We start from the raw sequence: 20470 nt of genomic DNA, 5'->3' as shown, positions 1-20470 counted from the left end.
TTATGTGGAAAACGGTGCTGCGAAATACAATTTTCAGATCGGTTACGTGACGGAAGCTCTCCGCCCCATCTAAGAGCTAAAGCGTGAGGAGCCAAGTGCCCAGCACAGCAGTCACGTGACCTCCCGGCTGACTTCAACTGGAGACCTCCCGCTGAAGCCCTGGATTGTAGTAGAAGAGCGGCTGGGAGTCACGTGACCAGCCTGGAGATATCTGCAAGAAAGGTATATAGAAGCTTCGTTGGCCACATAGACTTAAGTGTTATAGGTAGATAGAAAAAAGCATCTGGCAAAGTAAAAAAAAATAGGTTAACAAACACTTTAAAGCATGTTATACAGCACAGTGTTTGTGCTGTAATTTGGACCTCTGTATCACCTAAAAAACCTGACTGATCCTGTCAGTTTCTGCCCTCCCCTCTGTAAACTGACCACGGTTCATAATGGATGCTGAGCCCTGACACCATTGTCAGTTTACATGCCTCAGTCATCCGCTCTCTGCTGTCATCTGTGCTCCTCTCCCTGCCTGTCAGCTCTGTGACCGTGCCCATCCCCTCCCCTCCTACTGCAGAAACTACTGTTTATTTTTTACACTATCCTCATCCACTATCCGTCCCCACCCGCTGCAGCTGTCAGGCTGAGAGAAGAGAGAGCCAGGGAGTGACGCAAGCACAGATCAGCACTTGGAAATCAAAACACAGACACGGGGGCACCTTACATAATTAAACAGAGAGAATAGTGTATATAGTGGCTTAACAACTACTTTAATAACACTTTAAAGCAGGGGTATCAAACTGCCTGCACTCCAGCTGTTGTGAAACTACAAGTCCCATGAGGCATTGCCCTATTCACAACAGCTGGAGGGCCACCAGTTTGAGACCCCTGCTTTAAAGTGACACTAAACAATTATTTTTTACATCAATTATTCAAGCATTTCAACATGGCTTTTTGTTTAAAAAGATTTTTTTTTCATTTGTTTTTAGGCTTCTTTTTTGTTCTGTGTACCTTCCTTATCCTCCACTAATGCACCTCACCGCTACTAGTGTAGAGCAAGCAGTGCTGTTATTTCTTGTCACATGATCCACACTGTGTGTATTACAATTCCCATAGAGCTGAATGTGTTTGAATGTAGATGTGCAGCCCCATCTGGGGGGCAAGCAGGAGAGGGTGGCTACTGTGCAATTTGGCCCACTGTATCACCTAAAAAACCTGACTGATCCTGCCAGTTTCTGCCCTCCCCTCTGTAAACTAACCACAGTTCATAATGGATGCTGAGCCCTGACACCGTGGTCAGTTTACATGCCTCAGTCATCTGCTCTCTGCTGTCCTCCTCTGTGCTCCTCTCCCCTCTCCCTGCCTGTCAGCTCTGTGACTGTGTCCACCCCCTCCCCTCCTGCTGAGGAAATTACTGTTCATTTTTTACACTATCCTCTGTTTATTAACCACTTAAGGACCGCCTCCTGCACATATACGTCGGCAGAATGGCACGGCTGGGCACAGGCACGTACAGGTACGTTGCCTTTAAGAGCCCAGCCGTGGGTCGCACGCAACCCGGTCCGAAGTGTGTGTAAACACACCTTCCCCGTTCTTCACAGTGGCACTGTCATTGATCGTATGTTCCCTGATATAGGGAAAGACGATCAATGACGTCACACGTCCAGCCACACCCCCCTACAGTTAGAAACACATATGAGGTCACACTTATCCCCTACAGCGCCCCCTAGTGGTTAACTCCTAAACGGCAATTGTCATTTTCACAGTAATTAGTGCATTTTTATAGTACTTTTTGCTGTAAAAATTACAATGGTCCCAAAAAAGTGTCAAAATTGTTCGATGTGTCCGCCATAATGTCGCAGACATGAAAAAATAATAGCCGATCGCCGCCATTAGTAGTAAAAAAAAAATATATTAATAAAAATGCCATAAAACTATCCCCTATTTTGTAAACGCTATAAATTTTGCGCAAACCAATCGTTAAACGCTTATTGCGTTTTTTTTTACCAAAAATAGGTAGAAGAATACGTATCGGCCTAAAATTTTTTTTTATATATATATTTATGGGTATATTTATTATAGCAAAAAGTAAAAAATATTGAATTTTTTTCAATATTGTTGCTCTATTTTTGTTTATAGTGAAAAAAATAAAAACCGCAGAGGGGATCAAATACCACCAAAAGAAAGCTCTATTTGTAGGAAAAAAAGGACGCCAATTTTGTTTGGGAGCCACGTCGCACGACCGCGCAATTGTCAGTAAAAGCGACGCAGTGCCAAATCGCAAAACGGGGCAAGGTCCTTTACCTGCATATTGGTCCAGGTCTTAAGTGGTTAAGATATGTTAGGTGTTTGAATGTAGATGTGCAGTCCATCTCGGGGGCAAGCAGGAGAGGGTGGCTATGTAAAAATACAGGGGGTGGGACGACACATGCAGAACAAACCCAGCCACCCTAGAACAGGAAGTCCGAGAACAGCAGAAAAAAAGCTTACATTTCAGAGATGAAACAAAGGAAGAGAATGATAGAAAAGATACATTTTACTTATACTTAGGCAATTAGCATTTATTGATTTTATAAAAAAAATGTGCGTTTAGTGGTTGTAACCCCCCTAAAAAATCAAAATTAAACTGAACATTGTATCTAAGTCAGCAAAGGAGCAGAAGTCTACTGTCCTCAGTTTGACCGTCAAAAGAGCACCTGGACACCTGCAATCCTCCCCGGTTTTCTACAGTAAAAAAATCTGACACGTGACAAAAAAAAAAGTGTCACCCCCTCCCCACACAGCTCTCCCCGTTCTTCAGCTCCGGGGACCAATCGCGGGACTCCGGCGGCGATCGGGTCTGCGGAGCTTCGGACCGGGTCGCGCGCGCCCGCGACTGAGCACTTAAAGAGGACGTACAGGTACGTGCTTGTGCCCAGCCGTGCCATTCTGCCGTCGTATATATCTGCAGGAGGCGGTCCTTAAGTGGTTCATGGTACACTGATTGTTTTTATGCCGCTGGAATTTGTATACGTTTATGTAATATTGGAAGGTTGATTTTAGCGCACCATTACTTTATTAATTCAACTCTAAAATGTTGTAGTCCAATGAGAAAGAGAAGAATCCCAATGAATTACTGTGACAAGTGCACACAAAGATTGTGTTGCTTACTGACTGATGGAGGGTCGGTCCTGACACTACTACAGCTTATTCTCTCCACACAGATATAAGTGGTGTCATCAAATGCGATATTCTCACCTTTAGCAGCTTCATGAGACTTTCCAGCTGTACCATGAGTTCCCGGCGACTCTCCTGCAGCGCGGACATTCTCTGTTCTAGCTCGTCCTTCCGCTGCCTGTATATGAAGGAAGAAGAGTATGATTGTAGCACCAGGACAGATCCCAAGTATTCCTGATTAAAGCCATACTCCAGGTACAGAAACTTTCCTTTAAATATATTTCTCAATAACAACAAAAGGATATAAATCTTTTATGCAGCACCAAATACCTTTGAAAACACAGCTGCTACCATGTAAAAGTAGCAAATCCAAGCGCAATATTCCTCATGCACACATTCCTAAAATGGTTATGCGGTATTGCCGAGTCATTTAATGACCACAGGCTGGGAACCAATCCAAGTGAAGAAATGTCTCCAGCACACCAAGGATTCCACAAAACAAGTCCAACGCTTTATTTTCATGGCCACATGTTGAACACAAGGCAACATTTTGTAGCCCCTTCGTCAGGCAAGTGACCAACTGCAGTGCAAGGCAACAAGTATTTACCAGACAAACCTTCATTAATAATCCCTGAAGAATTTTGACTTTATACAGTGACCATTGCCTTTTATTCACTTGCATGATGGAGGGTTTGATTGCTATTACTATGCTGATTGCCACTGTGGGTCTGGCAGTTATGCAATTTGTTTTACCGTGTAATGGTGGGCTTAAGGCGTCATAATGGCGTTGGGGGTGAGGGTGGGGCTGGGTCTTCATTGTCTTCACTGATTGGTGGATTGTCTATTAAATACATGCACTGTACTTTGTCACTTGCCTGACAAAGGGACTCTCTGTGGCTCCAAAACGTTGCCTTGTGTTTACCATATGACCACGAGAATAAAGCTTTGGACCCACTCTGAGGAATCCTTGGTGTGCTGGTGACATTTTTCACATTTGTTAAAGTAGTAGTGACATCATCACTGTGCTATACATAACCTGTTCAGAGAGCAGAGCTGTAGGAGGGACCCAGCAGGCTCCACCCACTACAGGCTGCCTGTGTATTGTCACAGTTAGCTGCCTATCCTAGATTGCTTCGGAAGTCACGTGGCGGCCAACTGCGCATGCGCGATGCGTTACAAACGCAAATGCGATGCGTTCCAATGCATTTACGACAGTGCACACCAGTGAAACCTCGGTCGGCATCCAGGCTCTTTCCTTAACATCCCCGTGGATTGGGGGATGTTAAAAAAAAGAGCCAGGAGGCCGAGCGAGCCGTCCGAGCGAAGCGAGGACGTGAGGCCGACTGGCCACTTTCCCCTAAGTCCACGTCGCCCTGAATGACGGCTTCGCTGGTGTGTACTGTCAAAAATCCATTGGAACGCATCGCACTTGCGTTTGGAACAGATCGCGCATGCGCAGTTGGCCGTCACGTGACTTCCGCAGCATTCTAGGATAGGCAGCAAACTGTGACACTACACCTGCAGAAAACTACAGGAGGGGGTGGAGACCAGACCAGTCACCCTGAACTATGGGAGAGAGCAGCAGTGACCGGTCTTAATTACAGGAAGCTCCTACGAAGATGTAAGATCTCACACTGGATTACTGCACAGATCTTGAAGGAATACACAAAGCACACCAAGATTCAATGAAGAAATCACACAACGATTACATTTAGACAATATTTGCTTATCCTGGAGTCTTTTTTTCTTCACATGTTTTACCCTATTAAAGCGGAGTTCCGCCTGAAAAAAATGTAATTAAAATCAGCTGCTACAAATACTGCAGCTGCTGACTTTTAAAATAAGGACACTTACCTGTCCATGGCGCACACGATGTCCTCACCCGAAGCCAACTCATCCCTCAGCCCCGGGTGGAGGCACCGGCATCTTCAGTACGGGAATCAGGAAGTGAAGCCTTGCGGCTTCACAGCCTGGTTCCCTTCCGCACATGCACAAGTCGTGCTGTGCGTTCTGAGTGATCCCTGCTGTCTTCTGGGACCTGTGTGTCTCCCAGAAGACAGCGGTGGGACAGAGCAGGGGCCAGCATTGGCGTAGATCGCCATGAATACTGCAGCGATCTTTCGCCGGACGTGGGAGCAAATACCTGGATTAAGCAGGTATCTCTCCCCCCTGAAAGGTGCCAAATGTGACACCGGAGGGGGGGAGGAACCGGATCAGAGGAAGTTAATTTCTGGGTGGAACTCCCCTTTAAGTTTGTTGTGTAGAACTATATAATTATATGTACTGTTTATAAACTACCAAAAGCTTTTATATTACACCGCAATACTTTATTTCAAGAACACAAACCTCATCTCAAATCATCAACCAAACTGACCTCCTAAAGAACTGCAAATTGACTTTTCCCATCAGCCCATCCATACGTGGTTACATGTCGTATCATTTGCCCCTCCCTAGAAGATTGGAAGCACTCATGAACTGTATTATAACTGTGCTTTCTCCCTTTATTTTGTAAAGCTCTGCAAAAACGGTTGGTGCTATATGTCCTGTGTAAGAGTATACATAACTGGTAAATGCAGGAGGATGAAGTAACCTATTAAATACCCATATGTTTATTATACGCGTTCCTGGCTATGCAAATCTCCTATGGCCATCACAAGGTGCTCCCACAGGTGCTACGGTAAGAATACAATATCCCAGCAGGGGGGAATTCCTCCATCCACCTAATATGTGAATATGTGCAGCTTTGGTGTCTTTGCTGTAGTAATAAGCACAGTGGGAGGGTTTGGAGTAGTTTAGCAAAAAGACACTGGGCAGGGCTGACACCACTCAGTCAGCCCACAATAGGAGCTAGGTGCAATTCTTGCAGATTAACAAGTACCTGCAGGCTTTTTAACCACTTAAGTACACATCTATGGGGAGAGGATAACTGCCATCATTCCAGGCTGGAGTATTGATATAACAGTTGCTCTCAGTCTCTGGTTATGACTTTTTTGCTCACTTTGTCTTCAACTATCAATAAGACAGCTCAGCTTTCAGTACATGCTTTATATAGACTCATCCTAAATGGAGATCAGAGACTGTGCCAAGGCAGGCCTGGGAAGAGGTCAGAAATGCTGTGTTGTGGGAGAGAACGGCCCCCATCCAGCCATATGCCGAAGCTTCATTGCAGTCCAATTTTTTTTCCTGTATCAGCATCTTTTTACTAAATGTAAAGCATTTGATGTGAAAATCACCTGACATTTTTGGGTCACTACGTGGATTTAAAGCGGTTCTCCACCCTAATTACAACATTGCCTCTATTACATTTTCTCGATCAAAAACGCTAAAAACCAATGTTTTCATTTTTTAAATCTGTACAGTACCTGTAATATTGATGAAGCTTCCAGTCTGTAACGTTGCGGGAATAATACGGGCATTCCGACACTTCCCGTTTGAAGCAGTGTACTCTGGGAGCTTCTCTGCATAGCTCCCTGTCTTCACTTTGCAGCCGTGATATCAAATATCGCGGGATTTCTTATGCAAGCTACAGATTATTATGCTGGGACATCAGCATCCACACAAACCAGGAAGTGCCTGCTTGTGGGCTTATGCGGGGAATATAACTACATATTTTGCACCGAATGGCAGCGGAGCGGCCGCGAAAAAAAAAACAACGTGAGTTTAAAGAATAACTGGCATTAGCAATTTAAATAGCCCTTTAAAAAAAAAAAGTTTTTGCGTGGGAGAACCGCTTTAATGAAAGCCACGGAGAGGTCATCAATGCTATGTTGTGGGAGAGAACGGCCCGGAGCTACATCAACAATCTGGTCTCCAAACATATCCCAAAATGTCCTCTCCGCTCTTCTCAAGACCTCCTACTGTCAAGCTCTCTCGTCTCCTACTCCCATGCTTGTCTCCAGGATTTCTCCACAGCCTCTCCCATCCTCTGGAACTGGCCACCCCAACCTGTCCGGCTATCCCCTACTCTTGCTACCTTCAGGCGATCCCTGAAATCTCATTTCTTCAGGGAAGCCTATCACGTCTCCAACTAATCTTTTACCACTTCCATCAGCTTATTCCCCACAGTTACAACCTTTTATATCACCTGCCCCACCCTATTAGATTGTAAGCTCTTCTGAGCAGAGCCCTCTTAATCCTCTTGGATTTTATTGTATTATAACTGTATTGTCTCCCTTTTATATTGTAAAGCGCTGCGTAAACTGTTGGCGCTATATAAATCCTGTATAATAATAATAATAATAATAATCCAGTCGTACGCTGAAGCTTCATTACAGTCCGATTTTTTTATTTTTTTCCTTGTATCAGCATCTTTTTACTAAGATGTAAAGCATTTGATATGAAAACCACCTGACATTTTTGGGTCACTACGTGGATTTAATGAAAACCAAGAACGTATGTGCCTATTTGTGTCAAAGCCCTCATTCTGCTTTCTGATGTTTGTAAAAAAAATCCACATATCCTTATGGGTGGCTCCTGTGCCTATTTGATCAATGGCCTTGTGAAAATACTTGCTTTTCAATACGTTTCATTTTTTTCCCCCTCAATTTTTAATGACTTCTAGATCAACAGCCTTAAAGAGGAGGTCCAGCACCCCCCCATGCAAAAATTAAAAGTCAGAAGCTACAAATACTGGAATCCAGCGATGTTGGCACCCCAGCCGATGTTTCCATCGGCCCTCGGGTGCTGCCGCCACCACCGCCTCCATTGCCTATTGTGGGAAACCGGGAGTGAAGCCGCACATGCGCGAAGCGCGCTGTGCTTTCTAAATGGCTCGGCAGCAGGGGAACAAGGAGGGGGGCTTCCAGGGGAACAAACTTCCAGGGGACCTAGCCGCAGCTAGATCTCCCTGAAGTGGGGACAGGACAGGTATCTGTCAAAAACAGGTACCTATTCCCCCCGGAAAGGTGGCAAATGTGGCACCAGAGGGCGGGGGGAGGAAGCAGATAAGTGGAGCTTCCCCTTTTGGGTGGAGCTCTGCTTTAAGAAAGCCTGGAGGGGCAATAAGCGAGAGGCAGAGGACACCTGTGTAATGACATCACACAGGGAGGGGCCAGGCGTCATCTTGCTGAGATGACAGATCTACACTGTGTATTTGCATGCTGTGAACAGACACTTGTATGTGTCTCTGCGTGATGTGTTACTCCTTTTTATTCTTTTATTAAAACGTCACTGGCAATACTACACTATTTGATCTTTATACATATACAACATCTCTTTGAGCCTTTTTATGCAAGAGCTGCAGAATGTGGAGAATGTGACCTCAGTGCTGCTGACCTGCTGCATATGCGCTTAAAGTCCTTTTGACCACCTTGGTAATTTTAGGGGTCAATCACCCAATTGGGCATGTGGGTGATGCTCTTACCTTTACTTGTGGAACATGAACTGTGGTGGTGTTTTTTGATTACACTTACAAACAAAACACTTTTGTTGAGAAACAACATTCCCCTCTGTGTGATCTATGTACATTGCAAGGATTTTAACAAACTTTGTTGCAGATTTCTACCTTTTGGTATTCTGAAGAGATATCTGTTTGTGTCCATGTGCAGAGTTTGTATGGGAGTGGTTTTGCAGTTATTAATCAGCTGCTGCACCTGCAGGGCTCTGAGGAAAATAGCATCCCTTTAGACACGATTTGGGAGTATCTCAACAAAAATTGAATTGTTGCTGCAGGGGATGCACAAAATCAAATTTGTATCTTAGTACAGGCTTCTGGGAAAATCAGTGAGCCAATTACACAAGCAGGAAATTACATTTCTGGGGGGCGTTCTGTACACCATCTGTATACAGAAAGCCTCCATGTAGCCATGTAACATTGCATTTAACGGAGAATTACAGCACCGCAGTTTGAAAAGGAAAGGCAATTTTTGATAACATTCAATTAGAATATGACTCGTGTCACAATTATATACGCTATATTATTTTTATTTTATTTGCACATTTTTTTCCCAATGAAAGTGGAGTTACCCTTTAAAATGCACTATAATATGCCAAAAGACTGTGGACACTTGATCATCCATCATACCTTTATGACCTGATGGACATCCCATTCCATAACTGTAGCACAGTCTCCACTCTTGAGGCTGCATGAGAAATTGCATAATCTGGTGGAGGAGTTCTGGCGCCCTATCTGCTAACTACTGCGGAGGCAAGGTGGGGGTGGAGATGAAGGGGGTGCTGCAGCTGCAGGAGAGGTACGAGGACCACATGAAAGGGCCTGGCAGGCCAAATTCAGCCCGTGGGCCTTGTGTTAGAAACCTGTGGACTTGACTAACAAATTTGACAGACTCAGTTTGCTCAGCAAGGATGGCTCCGCTGATCCCTGCTGAGCAGGTGGGTAACAGGTCCGTCTCTGCTTACTGTATGGAGAGATCAGGTGAAAATGGACCGTCTGTCTGTTTTCATTCGATTCCATCCGATCTGATCCGCCAGACAAAATAGGACCACTGGGTAGCAGGTGACATCCGTTGCTCCATAGGGGTGAATGTGTAGTCCGATCAGGTCTGCCTGAAAACTGATCGGACAGCCCATATGAAAGGGGCCTAACACTTGTTAAACATTAACGGTTAAATCAATAAACTACAAGTCCCATCTGCCAATGCAGCAGACGGCTTGTAGTTCTTAACGAACTACGCAAACGCTGATGAGCACCCTTGCAGTTCACTGACTCTTTCTGCACTTCAGTGATTTACGGGAAGTATGGGCAGATAGCTGTTGAGTGTCTGCATAAGCCTGACATTGCACCTGCGATCCACTGATCACGGTTGCAATGCTTTGTCAGCTGCAGTGTAAAAAAAAAATGTAAATTTAATTTTTTTTTACCTGCAAAATAATGTGCATTTATTATTTTTTACTAAAAATGAATTTAGTCTTTAGGAAAACCCTCCAGTTAGTGACGCAGCACTTAATTATCCAGCCTGTTTACCCTTTCTAAGAAAACCAATGGAAAAAGGGAGATGACATGGCCCAAGGATTGCAATAAATGTAGTAGCTCCTGAAGCTACAGCCGCTAGCAATAATCACTGTCTTCTTACGGTGGGGACGGCTTCCCACAGCGGGAGTATACAATGTCTCGGCGGGATGGATTCATGTCAGCACTGTCTGTGTTGATGGGGGAATCGTTCGAATTTCTTTCCTGCAACCCGTGGTTGCATGAAAGAAATTTGCACCATCTAAGGCCTGCCCAACACAGTACACAAAGGTCTGCAATGTACCACAATATGGGGCCATGTGCCAGAAGGTTACATTTCCGGACAGGCCCTGCAATCTTCAGTGCAGTGGAGTCAGGTATGGCCTCCATCAGTCGGGTCACAGGCATTCCTCCCCCCCCCCCATGGTTGGTCACCAGCCCCGCACTTACCCCATCTAGGTCGTGGGCAGAGCTGCCACCTACTCAACGGCTTCCCCTGCGTCTCCTCCCTCCTCCTCCGTGGCAGCCAATAGGATCGCTTCTCCTCTTGGCCAATCGGGTGATGGGTCTCAGGATCCGCTTCCCGATTGACCGGGAGGAGAATCAGGAAGACAATAGCGAATATTAACTTGATATTGTCACACAACTGGGTGGGCTCGGGGCGCAGTGTTCTGCACCCCAAACCCACCCTTTTTTTAAGCCAATTAAAGCTACTGGCTCGAATAACGTGCTTCTTAAAAAAAAAAAAACATTAGAATCCATGCGTCCGGCGCCCTGCATGTAGATTAGGGGCCGGGCCCATGAATTAGGGGGGTGGCGCCCCTGTGCCCCGTATGGATGGGCCACCACTGATCATGGAGGTATGATGGGATGGGAGTGGTTGTACCTGGCTGGCTAAATACCTTCTAAAGGCAGCAGGATAAGCCCACTGTCAAAGGCCCCATACACACGGGAGGATTTATCCGCGGATACGGTCCAGCGGACCGTTTCCGCGGATAAATCCTCTCGAGGATTTCAGCAGATTTCACCATTGCATTGAAATCCACGCCGAAATCCTCTGGCGATGACGTGTCGCGCCGTCGCCGCGATTATGACGCGGCGATGTGCGCGACACTGTCATATAAGGAATTCCACGCATGCGTCGAATCATTACGACGCATGCGGGGGATCCCTTCGGACGGATGGATCCGGTGAGTCTATACAGACCAGCGGATCCATCCGTTGGGATGGATTCCAGCAGATGGATTTGTTTGGCATGTCAGCAAATATTCGATCTGCTGGAATCCATCCCAGGGGAGAAATATCCGCGGAAACAGATCCGCTGGAGTGTACACACCATAGGATCTATCCGCTGAAACCCATTTGCTGGGATTTTTCAGCGGATGGATTCTATCGTGTGTACGGGGCCTAAGAAAAACTGAATCCTTTGTCATGAAAAAGAAAGAAAGTTATTTGTTTATAGTGTTTTTTTCTTTATTCATGGATTTAGTAGAAAAATATGGGTATGGGGTTCAAAACGGGATGCTCGGCATGTCTGTGATAGGATGTTACTCCCAAGAGCTCATGAAAACAACTAGCCACTACATACAATGTTGTTTGATTCACCCAAGCACAAAATTATGCTCCCTCTTTAGCATATAGATAACATTTTCTCCCCTGGAAGTTGTCCTGTGTTTAGTTTATGCACGTTCGTCCTCTCTCAGCCCTCTAAGGGATTTGTTCAGCATGAGCAGCTCATGTGGATCCTCGTTGACCCTCGTTAATATATTAAAGCCATATTTAATTCATGGAACACGGCTCCTGAAAGTAGCGCTCAGCTCGATGAATGATTTAATACATGGCAGAATTAAGCTGAAGCTTGTGCGATGACAAGAGTGGCTGGACTGGGACGGCAATACTGAATATAAAGAGCAGAGACTTTGTTAAGTCACTTGCGTCCCACTCTCCAGAGCATGCATTCTCTGCCGGTGGTATCTCTACACCGAGGGGTACATCCAACATGTTTAGGGGTACTTCATCATCTACAGCTAGAATACCAACAGTGCCTTAAAGTATTCATACCCCTATTTTTCACATTTTGTCATGTTACAACCAAAAACGTAAATGTATTTTATTGGGATTGTATGTGATAAACCAACACAAAGTGGCACATAATGGTGAAGTGGAAGGAAAATGATAAATTGTTTTCAATTTTTTTTTTTCAAATAAATATGTGAAGTGTGGCATGCATTTGTATTCAGCCCACCCCCCCTGAGTCAATACTTTGTAGAACCACCTTTCACTGCAATTACAGCCACAAGTCTTTTTCAGTATGTCTCTACCAGCTCTGCACATCTAGAGAGTGAAATTATTGCCCATTCTTCTTATGCAAAATATCTCAAGCTCTGTCAGATTGGATGGAGAGCGTCTGTGAACAGCAATTTTGCCACAGATTCTCAATTGGATTCAAGTCAGGACTTTGACTGGGCCATTCTAACACATGAATATGCTTTGATCTAAACAATTCCATTGTAGCTCTGGCTGTATGTTTAGAGACGTTGTCCTGCTGGAAGGTGAACCTCTGCCCCAGCCTCAAGTTTTTTGCAGACTCCAACAGGTTTTCTTCTAAGATTGTATTTGGCTCCATCCATCTTCCCATCAACTCTGACCAGCTTCCCTGTCCCTTCTGAATAAAATCATCCCCACAACATGATGTTGCCACCACCATGTTTCACGGTGGGAATGGTGTGTTCAGGGTGATGTGCAGTGTTGGTTTCCTGCCACACATAGCGTTTTGCTTTTAGGCCAAAAAGTACAATTTTGGGCTCATCTGACCAGAGCACCTTCTTCTACATGTTTGCCGTGTCCCCCACATGGCTTCTCACAAACTGCAAATGGGACTTATGGCGTTCTTTCAAAAATAGCTTTCTTCTTGCCACTCTTCCATAAAGGTCAGATTTGTGGAGAGCACTACAAATAGTTGTCCTGTGGACAGATTCTCCCCCCTGAGCTGTGGATCTCTGCAGCTCCTCCAGAGTTATCATGGGCCTCTTGGCTGCTTCTCTGAATAATGCTCTCCTTGTCTGGCCTGTCAGTTTAGGTCAGGGATGGACTGGCCATTGGGACTACAGGGAGTTTCCCGGTGGGCCGATGGCTCAGTGGGCCTTGTTCAGTGACAGCGGACTGCCGCCCCCTCTGCTCCTCTGTCTCTCCCTTCCCACAGCGCTCACCCCCTCTCCCTCCCCGCAGCGTTCACCTGGGGGGAACAGAGAAGCAAGGGGGAGGACCAGAGGAGCAGGGGGAGGACCAGAGGAGCAGAGGGGACGACAGAGGAGCATGGGGTAGGGGACAGACAGCTGACTCAACAGCTATGGCCTGGGAGTTTCTCACTTCTGCCTAATCTTGTCCCATAAGGGGGACACGGAACTGATTCTTTACCCCAAGTTAAATAATGTCTAGCTTCCCCACTGGTACTGCCTATAAGAGGACCAGTACCAGCCGTTCTACTCTAATAAAAGTAGAACGGCTAGTGGCTAGTGAAGGGGGAGAGGGGGCTTGGGTGGCTGGAGGGGGGGGGGTGTGGGAGTTGCCCGGCTGCAATGGGAGAGACCTGTCAAAGTGGGCCAGTCTGGATGAAGTCCAGGGCCAAATTTCTGTCCCAGTGCAGCCCTGGTTTAGGTGGACGGCCATGTCTTGTTATCCCTGACCTGTTTGGTGAGTTCCTTGGCCTTCATGATGCTGCTTGTTCACCAAGGTTCTCCAACAAACCTCTGAGGGCTTCATAGAACAGCTGTATTCATACTGGGATTAAATGACACACAGGTGGACTCTACTAATTAGGTGACCTCTGAAGGCAATTGGTTCCACTAGATTTTAATTAGGGGTATAGTAAAGGGGGCTGAATATAAATGCCACACTTTTCAGATATTTATTTGTAAAAAAAAAAATTGAAAAACATTTATAATTTTCCCTCCACTTCACAATTATGTGCCACTTTGTATTGGTCTATCACATAAAATCCCAATAAAATACATTTATGTTTTTGGTTGTAACATGACAAAATGTGGAAAATTTCAAAGCGTATGAATACTTTTTCAAGGCACTGTACTTATGAACGATGTTACCTGCCAAAGGATTTAGAATTCTGTTTAGAAAGCTTGATACAGCCTGGACCGTCTGTGATTGCACAGTTCACTAATGGTGACCTCTTTCCTCTCCTGTTAGCATGTTTCCTGTCAGTCCATGGGTATGCAGAAGAGTGTGTTTGACCCCTAGCGTTGTTCTACCCTATAATGGTCTGAGTGCTGCTGTATGAGGAATTATCAAGTACCTTTGTCCGCCGTATGAATAAATTCAGCTAATATGCAGTAAAAACATAGGGCCAGATTCAGATACAATTGTGTATCTTTAGGCGGGCGTAGCGTATCTCCTATATGCTACGCCGCCGTAACTTTGAGAGGCGAGTATGGTATTCAGAAAGATTATGCGCCCGAAGTTACGGCGGCTTAGCGTATAAGGGCCGGCGTAAGCCCGCCTAATTCAAATATGGAAGATGTGGGCGTGTTTTATGTAAATTAAGTGTGACCCCACGTAAATGACGTTTCTAACGAACGGCGTATGCGCCGTCCGTGAACGTATCCCAGTGCGCATGCTCCTAATTACGCCGCAAATAGTCAATGCTTTCGACGTGAGCGTAACTTACGCAAAGCCCTATTCGCAAACAACGTAAACTACGCAAAATTCGACGCTGGCCCGACGTCCATACTTAACATTGGCAATGCCTCATATAGCAGGGGTAACTTTACACCGGAAAAAGCCGGACGTACGTTTCTGAATCGGCGTATCTACCTAATTTACATATTCTACGTGTAAATCTCCGGAAGCGCCACCTAGCGGCCAGCGTAAATATGCAACTAAGAAACGACGGCGTAAGAGACTTGCGTCAGTCGTATCTTAGCGAAATTTCGGTGTATCTTGCTTTCTGAATACAGAAAGAAGATACGCCGGCGCATCCTAGAATTTACGCGGTGTATCAATAGATACGCCAACGTAAACTTTTTCTGAATCCGGGCCATAGACAGTAAAACGGATTCCAGCTCTGTGTTCATTAAAGTAGAAGGAAGGGCCAAACAATAAACCAACTTTTAAATGGTGCCTCCATATTGCCCGAAATACATCATATATTAAATCTCATTGTAAATAAGTTTTATGTGGTCAAGTGAAAACCCTAGTTCTATCTCCTTTCTGTGCAGCCGGTGGACTTTAAACTCCTCCTTACACCCCCCCCCCCTCGCACGCTAACACTGCCCAGAGCTATGGAAATCGGCGGTTGATATCACTACTCTATGTGATTCAACCCTGTTGTCGGTTTCCACTTTTACACAGAGGAACTGAAGTTGTAACCACATGTGACACAATGTACTACATGCTGGCGTGCCCCTGTGCATGGCACAGGCCCTAAGAGACTTATCACATGTGACAGAATGACTTGTCCTATATTCTGGAATGCAATGGAACCAGTTAACAAAATTAGCAGTCAGCCATAACCCAGCACCAGTAGTCTATAAAAAGTGTTGACAAGTCCGATGAAGACTACAACATTTTGAGGGTGCACAAAGCTGTTAAATGAAAAATGACTGATATGATTAAAGAGACCCAGTCACTTTTGGGCTTATGCAAGAATCAGAATAATACAGGGCACTATATTTGTCCCCTTATTTAGCTAAAAGGCCTGGATCTCTACTGAAGTCTGGTAGCTGCTGCAGTGTCAGCTGCCCAATCTCATACACCGTCTCCCAGGAGTCCCAGCTCCTAACTCTGCATAACATTGTCAAACAACAGAGCTATGTACTTGTTTGCGTTCCTGTTATTTGACATTGCTTTGCCATTTTGGGAAAAAAGTGGGGTTATACCGCGCTAGAGTTAAAACATACATATACAGCAGCAACAAAAACCATCAGATATCTCTATAGTACAGAAAAAATTATGTAAAAAAAAGGTGCGCTCATATGACGTGAATAATCACAAGTAATAAGTGAAAAAAAAAGTCCAATGAGGTAATAGAATCCAGGTTGCTTTCATATTCACCAAGGAATATAAGAAGAGGAGTGGGGGGGAGGGGTTCTCAAATCAAAAGCATCCCACTCGATACATGGGAACCCTTACCCGAACTGGTGCACCCCCTAAAGAGCAAGGTCATATACGCCAGCAGATTTAGCCCTCTGCAGGGTCTAATGGTCCTCCGTATCCCTGGAGTCCTACTGATACAGCCAGAAATCCTCCACGGTATCCCGATTAGAAGAAGCAGAGAATCCTGTCTGGGGGTGGGCACTCTGACCAAAAGTCACCAGTGCAGAAGGGCAGAAAACTCTAAGGCCCCGTACACACGGTCGGTTTGGTCCGATGAGAATGAACTGAAGTTCATTTTCATCGGACCAAACCGACCGTGTGTATAGGATATCGGTCTGTTTTTCTTCGGTCCAAAATTTCAAAACATGCTCCAAAACCGAACCGATGGACCGCTGCCCCATCGGACAAAACCGATGGTTAGTACAGAAAAGCATGCTCAGAATCAAGTCGATGCATGCTTGGAAGCATTGAACTTCGTTTTATTCAGCACGTCGTGTGTTTTACGTCACCGCGTTCTGACCCGATCGGATTTTGAACTGATGGTGTGTACACACATCAGACCACTTCAGCGGTGAACCGATGAAAACGGTCCGTCGGACCATTCTCATCGGTTTTGTCCGACCGTGTGTACGGGGCCTAATAGTGTAGTAATAGTGAAAAAGTGTAGCCTTTATTGCTAAAAAAAGCGAGCAGTTATACCCGCATGCTGGCATATATGACCTTGCTCTTTAGGGGGTCCACCAGTTCAGGTAAGGGTTCCCACATATCGAGAGATATTCTTTCGATTTGAGAACCCCCCCCTCCTCCTCTTCTTTTTCTTGGAGAAGGTGGAAGGAATCTGGATTCTATTACCTCATTGGACTTATCATTTTTGGCATTATTGTCACTTCTTCTTGATATGTGGACTTAATTGTGTGTTTTATCAAAAAAATCATATTACTTGTGATTATTCACGTTATATGAGCGCAACTTATTTTTACATAATTTTTTATATTTTGGGTACTGGGAGATAGTGTGCAAAGCAAGGACATTGACAGAGCAGCAAGTGGCAAATTATAGTTGACAGTTAAACACTGACCCTCAAGAGGAAGAGAGTCAGGCTCAAAAGTAGGAGACGCCAAATAAAGGGGTAAAAAATTAATCTTTCACAATCCTGCACAATTATAATAATTTAAGGCTCAAAGTGCAATGATACCCATGTTTGGTTTCCTTTAATGAGATCTCCAGAAACGGTATCCATTGCTACTTGTGTCCTCCTTGGGTTGATTGCACTTTTTTTGTCCTGGATGACCAGTTTCTCTGCCTAGTCCATTCATTTCTACACAGAATCTGCTATAGAGCCAGGGGGACTCCCTGTAAGAATACAGGTCCAGTAGTACCCAGCTTACCGTAGTAGTCGCAGCTCTGCCAGCAGTGTGGGGTTCTGCTGTGCCTTTTCAGGGGTGGGCTGGGAGGCCTGTTCATGTTCCAGACGCAACCGCTGAATCTCTTGTAATATCTCTCTACGATGACAGCAAAAAAGGAAATTAAGTGACTGAGCACTACGCTCGTCCTCAGAGTTGTTTATTTCCATGAGTGTATTAGTGTTGAATAGGCATTACCTGTTCTTGTTCTCCAGCTCGGCGATCAGCTGCCGCTGCTGCTTGTTGGCGTCGAAGTTGAAGCTGAGATCAGTAGGCGGACGAGGCTGTGGAAAATTACACAAAGATCTTAAAGTGGAATTCCATGCAAAAAATAAATAATAATCTGCTTTTGGTTTAGACTTAAAGGATAAGTTCACCTTTGGAACATATTACATATTCCAGCTCCCGTCTTCTCTCCTCCCAGAGCCCCCCTCCCTGTGACAGTGGGCCGGGGATCGCCTCCCCGTACCTGCTGTCACAATTTAAAAACAGTGTGGCGCTCCACCCACACATCCGTATCATTCATTCACAGAGTTTTGGGAATGAATGAACTTCAAGTACTGCAGACCACCGCGGCAGACGGACTTGTAGCTGGTGAGCATTCTCATAGTTCATTGATTCTTCTTGCCATTTAGTAACTGCCTGCCTGTATTGGAGGTACGGGCAGACAGTGTACTGAGAGACTGCAGAATACGATTGGTAGGCTACAACATATTACATTTATATTCTTGGGTTTGGAAAGGTTTTAAAATATATATATATATATATATATATATATATATATAATGAAGCTGGGTGCAGGGAGAACCAATGCAGACAAATTTACTTGTAGAAACTGCTAATAGGCAAATACGTTACTTTGATTTGTCTGTCATAGTGAGACGTTTTTATTAAACGGAACCCATATCTCATGTCCAACGTGTCTGCAGACACTGCCGGCTGACTGCTTTTGGGAGAATGATTAATTGTACAACTTGGAAAACATATCCGAATTCCAACTGTCCCTTTCAGTGACAGGCATTATAGATTGACTGAGATTCGATCATGTCTGCATGGCAGATAAACGTCTTAAAGTGTATTTCTATCTTTGCGGCCTAATTATGAAAACAACTAATTTATATTTGTTACATGTTCCTTTACATAGCATAACTTAAAACAGGGGCCTCCAAACTGCGGTCCGAGGGCTGCATGTAGTGCCTTGCTTGCCTTTAGCCCGTCCTTGGGGCAATGCGTCCAGACCTTGGGGCACTATTCCCCCCTCCCCCCCCACTGACATTAACAATTGGGCATATTTCCTGACACCAACAGTGGGGCACCATTCCTCCCACTAACATTAATGATGGGGCACTATTCCTCTCATGAACACCAATAGTAGGGCATTGCTACCAACGCCAGGATATTTTCTACTCCCACGGGCAACAATCCAGCTGCTCTAAAGTTTGAAGGATAGTAAACTGGCCCTTTGTTTAGAAAGTTTGGAGACCCCTGACTTAAAGGATAAGTTCACCTTTGAAACATGTTACATATTCCACCAGTTTTTAAGGTGGAACATGTAACTTGTTCCAGCATATGGAGCCTCGCCCCCCTTCCACTTGCAACAGTGGGCAGGGGTTCGTCTTCCTGCACCCACTGTCACAATTTGAAAACATTGTGGCCGTGTGGGGCTTTGCCCACACAGTAGCATCAGTCATTCACAGTTTCCTGTCAATTAATACTAGGGTTGCTGATACCAAGCATTTGCCCGAGTACTTGTATGCTCTGATGCTTAATCCGATACCTGGGCAGTCAGGGACGATCGACACGGCACTGGGGGGGAGTTACAGTCACCGGTCTCCCTGTATAGATTTAAATAAAGCAGCTGACAGCCGCTTCTCCCCCTCAACCCCCCCCCCCCCGGCTTTCAGCCAACTCATTGAATTCTATACAGGGAGATCAGTGATTGTAACCCCCCCAGTGCCGCACCGATCGTTCGTGACTGTCCCCCATATCCTCCTCCAGTACACCTCCATGCTCCTCCAATCCCACTCTATGCTCCTCGGTCCCCCTCCTTGCTCGATCTGTCATGATAGAGAGAGAGCAGAGGAAGGAGCAGGTAATGTCATTTACCAACTCCTTCCTTTTCCGAATGCTCGCTGACTCTGTTCATTCATAACCGTCACTGAGCATCGTAAACTGTGCTGTCTCCTGTCCATTCATATTCAGTGCAGCTGAGGCTGCAGAGAAAGGGACTGAGGGATCACTTTTTTTTTTCACCTACATTTTTACCTACATGTCTCATGGAGGCGTGATTGTACAAAGCAGATAAAATTCAGCCTTTTCCTGTCAAATGCAGTATTTGCCATGTGATCACATGCGTTTCAATAGCAATCACAGTATATGAAAGCAATGCTCGTCGACATGAGCCCTAATTCTGGCCACTTAAGCCTCATACACACAGGAAAACTGCCAGGCGTGCATTTGGCCGGGAATCCCGGCTGTGTGTATGCTCCCTAGCAGTTTTCCTGACAGGAAAACTGCCCTGGGAAAATAGAGAACCTACTCTCTATTTTCCACGAGCAGCAGCAGAAAGGACGCACATGACGTCCGGATTGGAGCTCCACCCACCGCTGACGAAGTCCAATCTGGACGTAACGTGCGTACGGGGGAGGAGTTTTTCCTGTGACGTCACCCGCGTCCTTTCTGCTGCTGCTCGTGGCTGTTGCTCCGAGTTTTTATTTTATTTTACATTGCCTATCGCCTACTGGCCAGTTGTTTTCAGGCAGATTGTCTGCAGACATACCAGACTGACTGTAGTATGATGAAGCGCTGTTTTTTACTTTTCCCTGGAATAAATACAGTCTACACTTAGAACTTGTTTTTATTCCGCATTGGACCTACTATTCAGTGCTGCATTGGACTCCACTGCACC

General features: G+C 45.4%; 1 protein-coding gene across 8 annotated transcripts in view; it reads right to left on the bottom strand.

Moving 5' to 3' along the window:
- DTNB (dystrobrevin beta) overlaps positions 1-20470 on the bottom strand; it is a 241174-nt gene that overhangs the window by 50721 nt on the left and 169983 nt on the right. For all 8 annotated transcript variants that reach the window (XM_040348235.1, XM_040348233.1, XM_040348231.1 and 5 more), the window contains 3 exons: positions 17761-17846; positions 17548-17661; positions 3226-3322 (listed from right to left, as the gene is read on the bottom strand). In XM_040348235.1, the coding sequence (XP_040204169.1) occupies positions 3226-3322; positions 17548-17661; positions 17761-17846 (297 nt within the window). The remainder of the gene's footprint in view (positions 1-3225; positions 3323-17547; positions 17662-17760; positions 17847-20470) is intronic.

Source organism: Rana temporaria, chromosome 4 (genome assembly GCF_905171775.1).
Source record: "Rana temporaria chromosome 4, aRanTem1.1, whole genome shotgun sequence".
Classification (NCBI taxonomy): Eukaryota; Metazoa; Chordata; class Amphibia; order Anura; family Ranidae; genus Rana; species Rana temporaria.
This window is presented reverse-complemented; position numbering and strand designations above follow the sequence as displayed.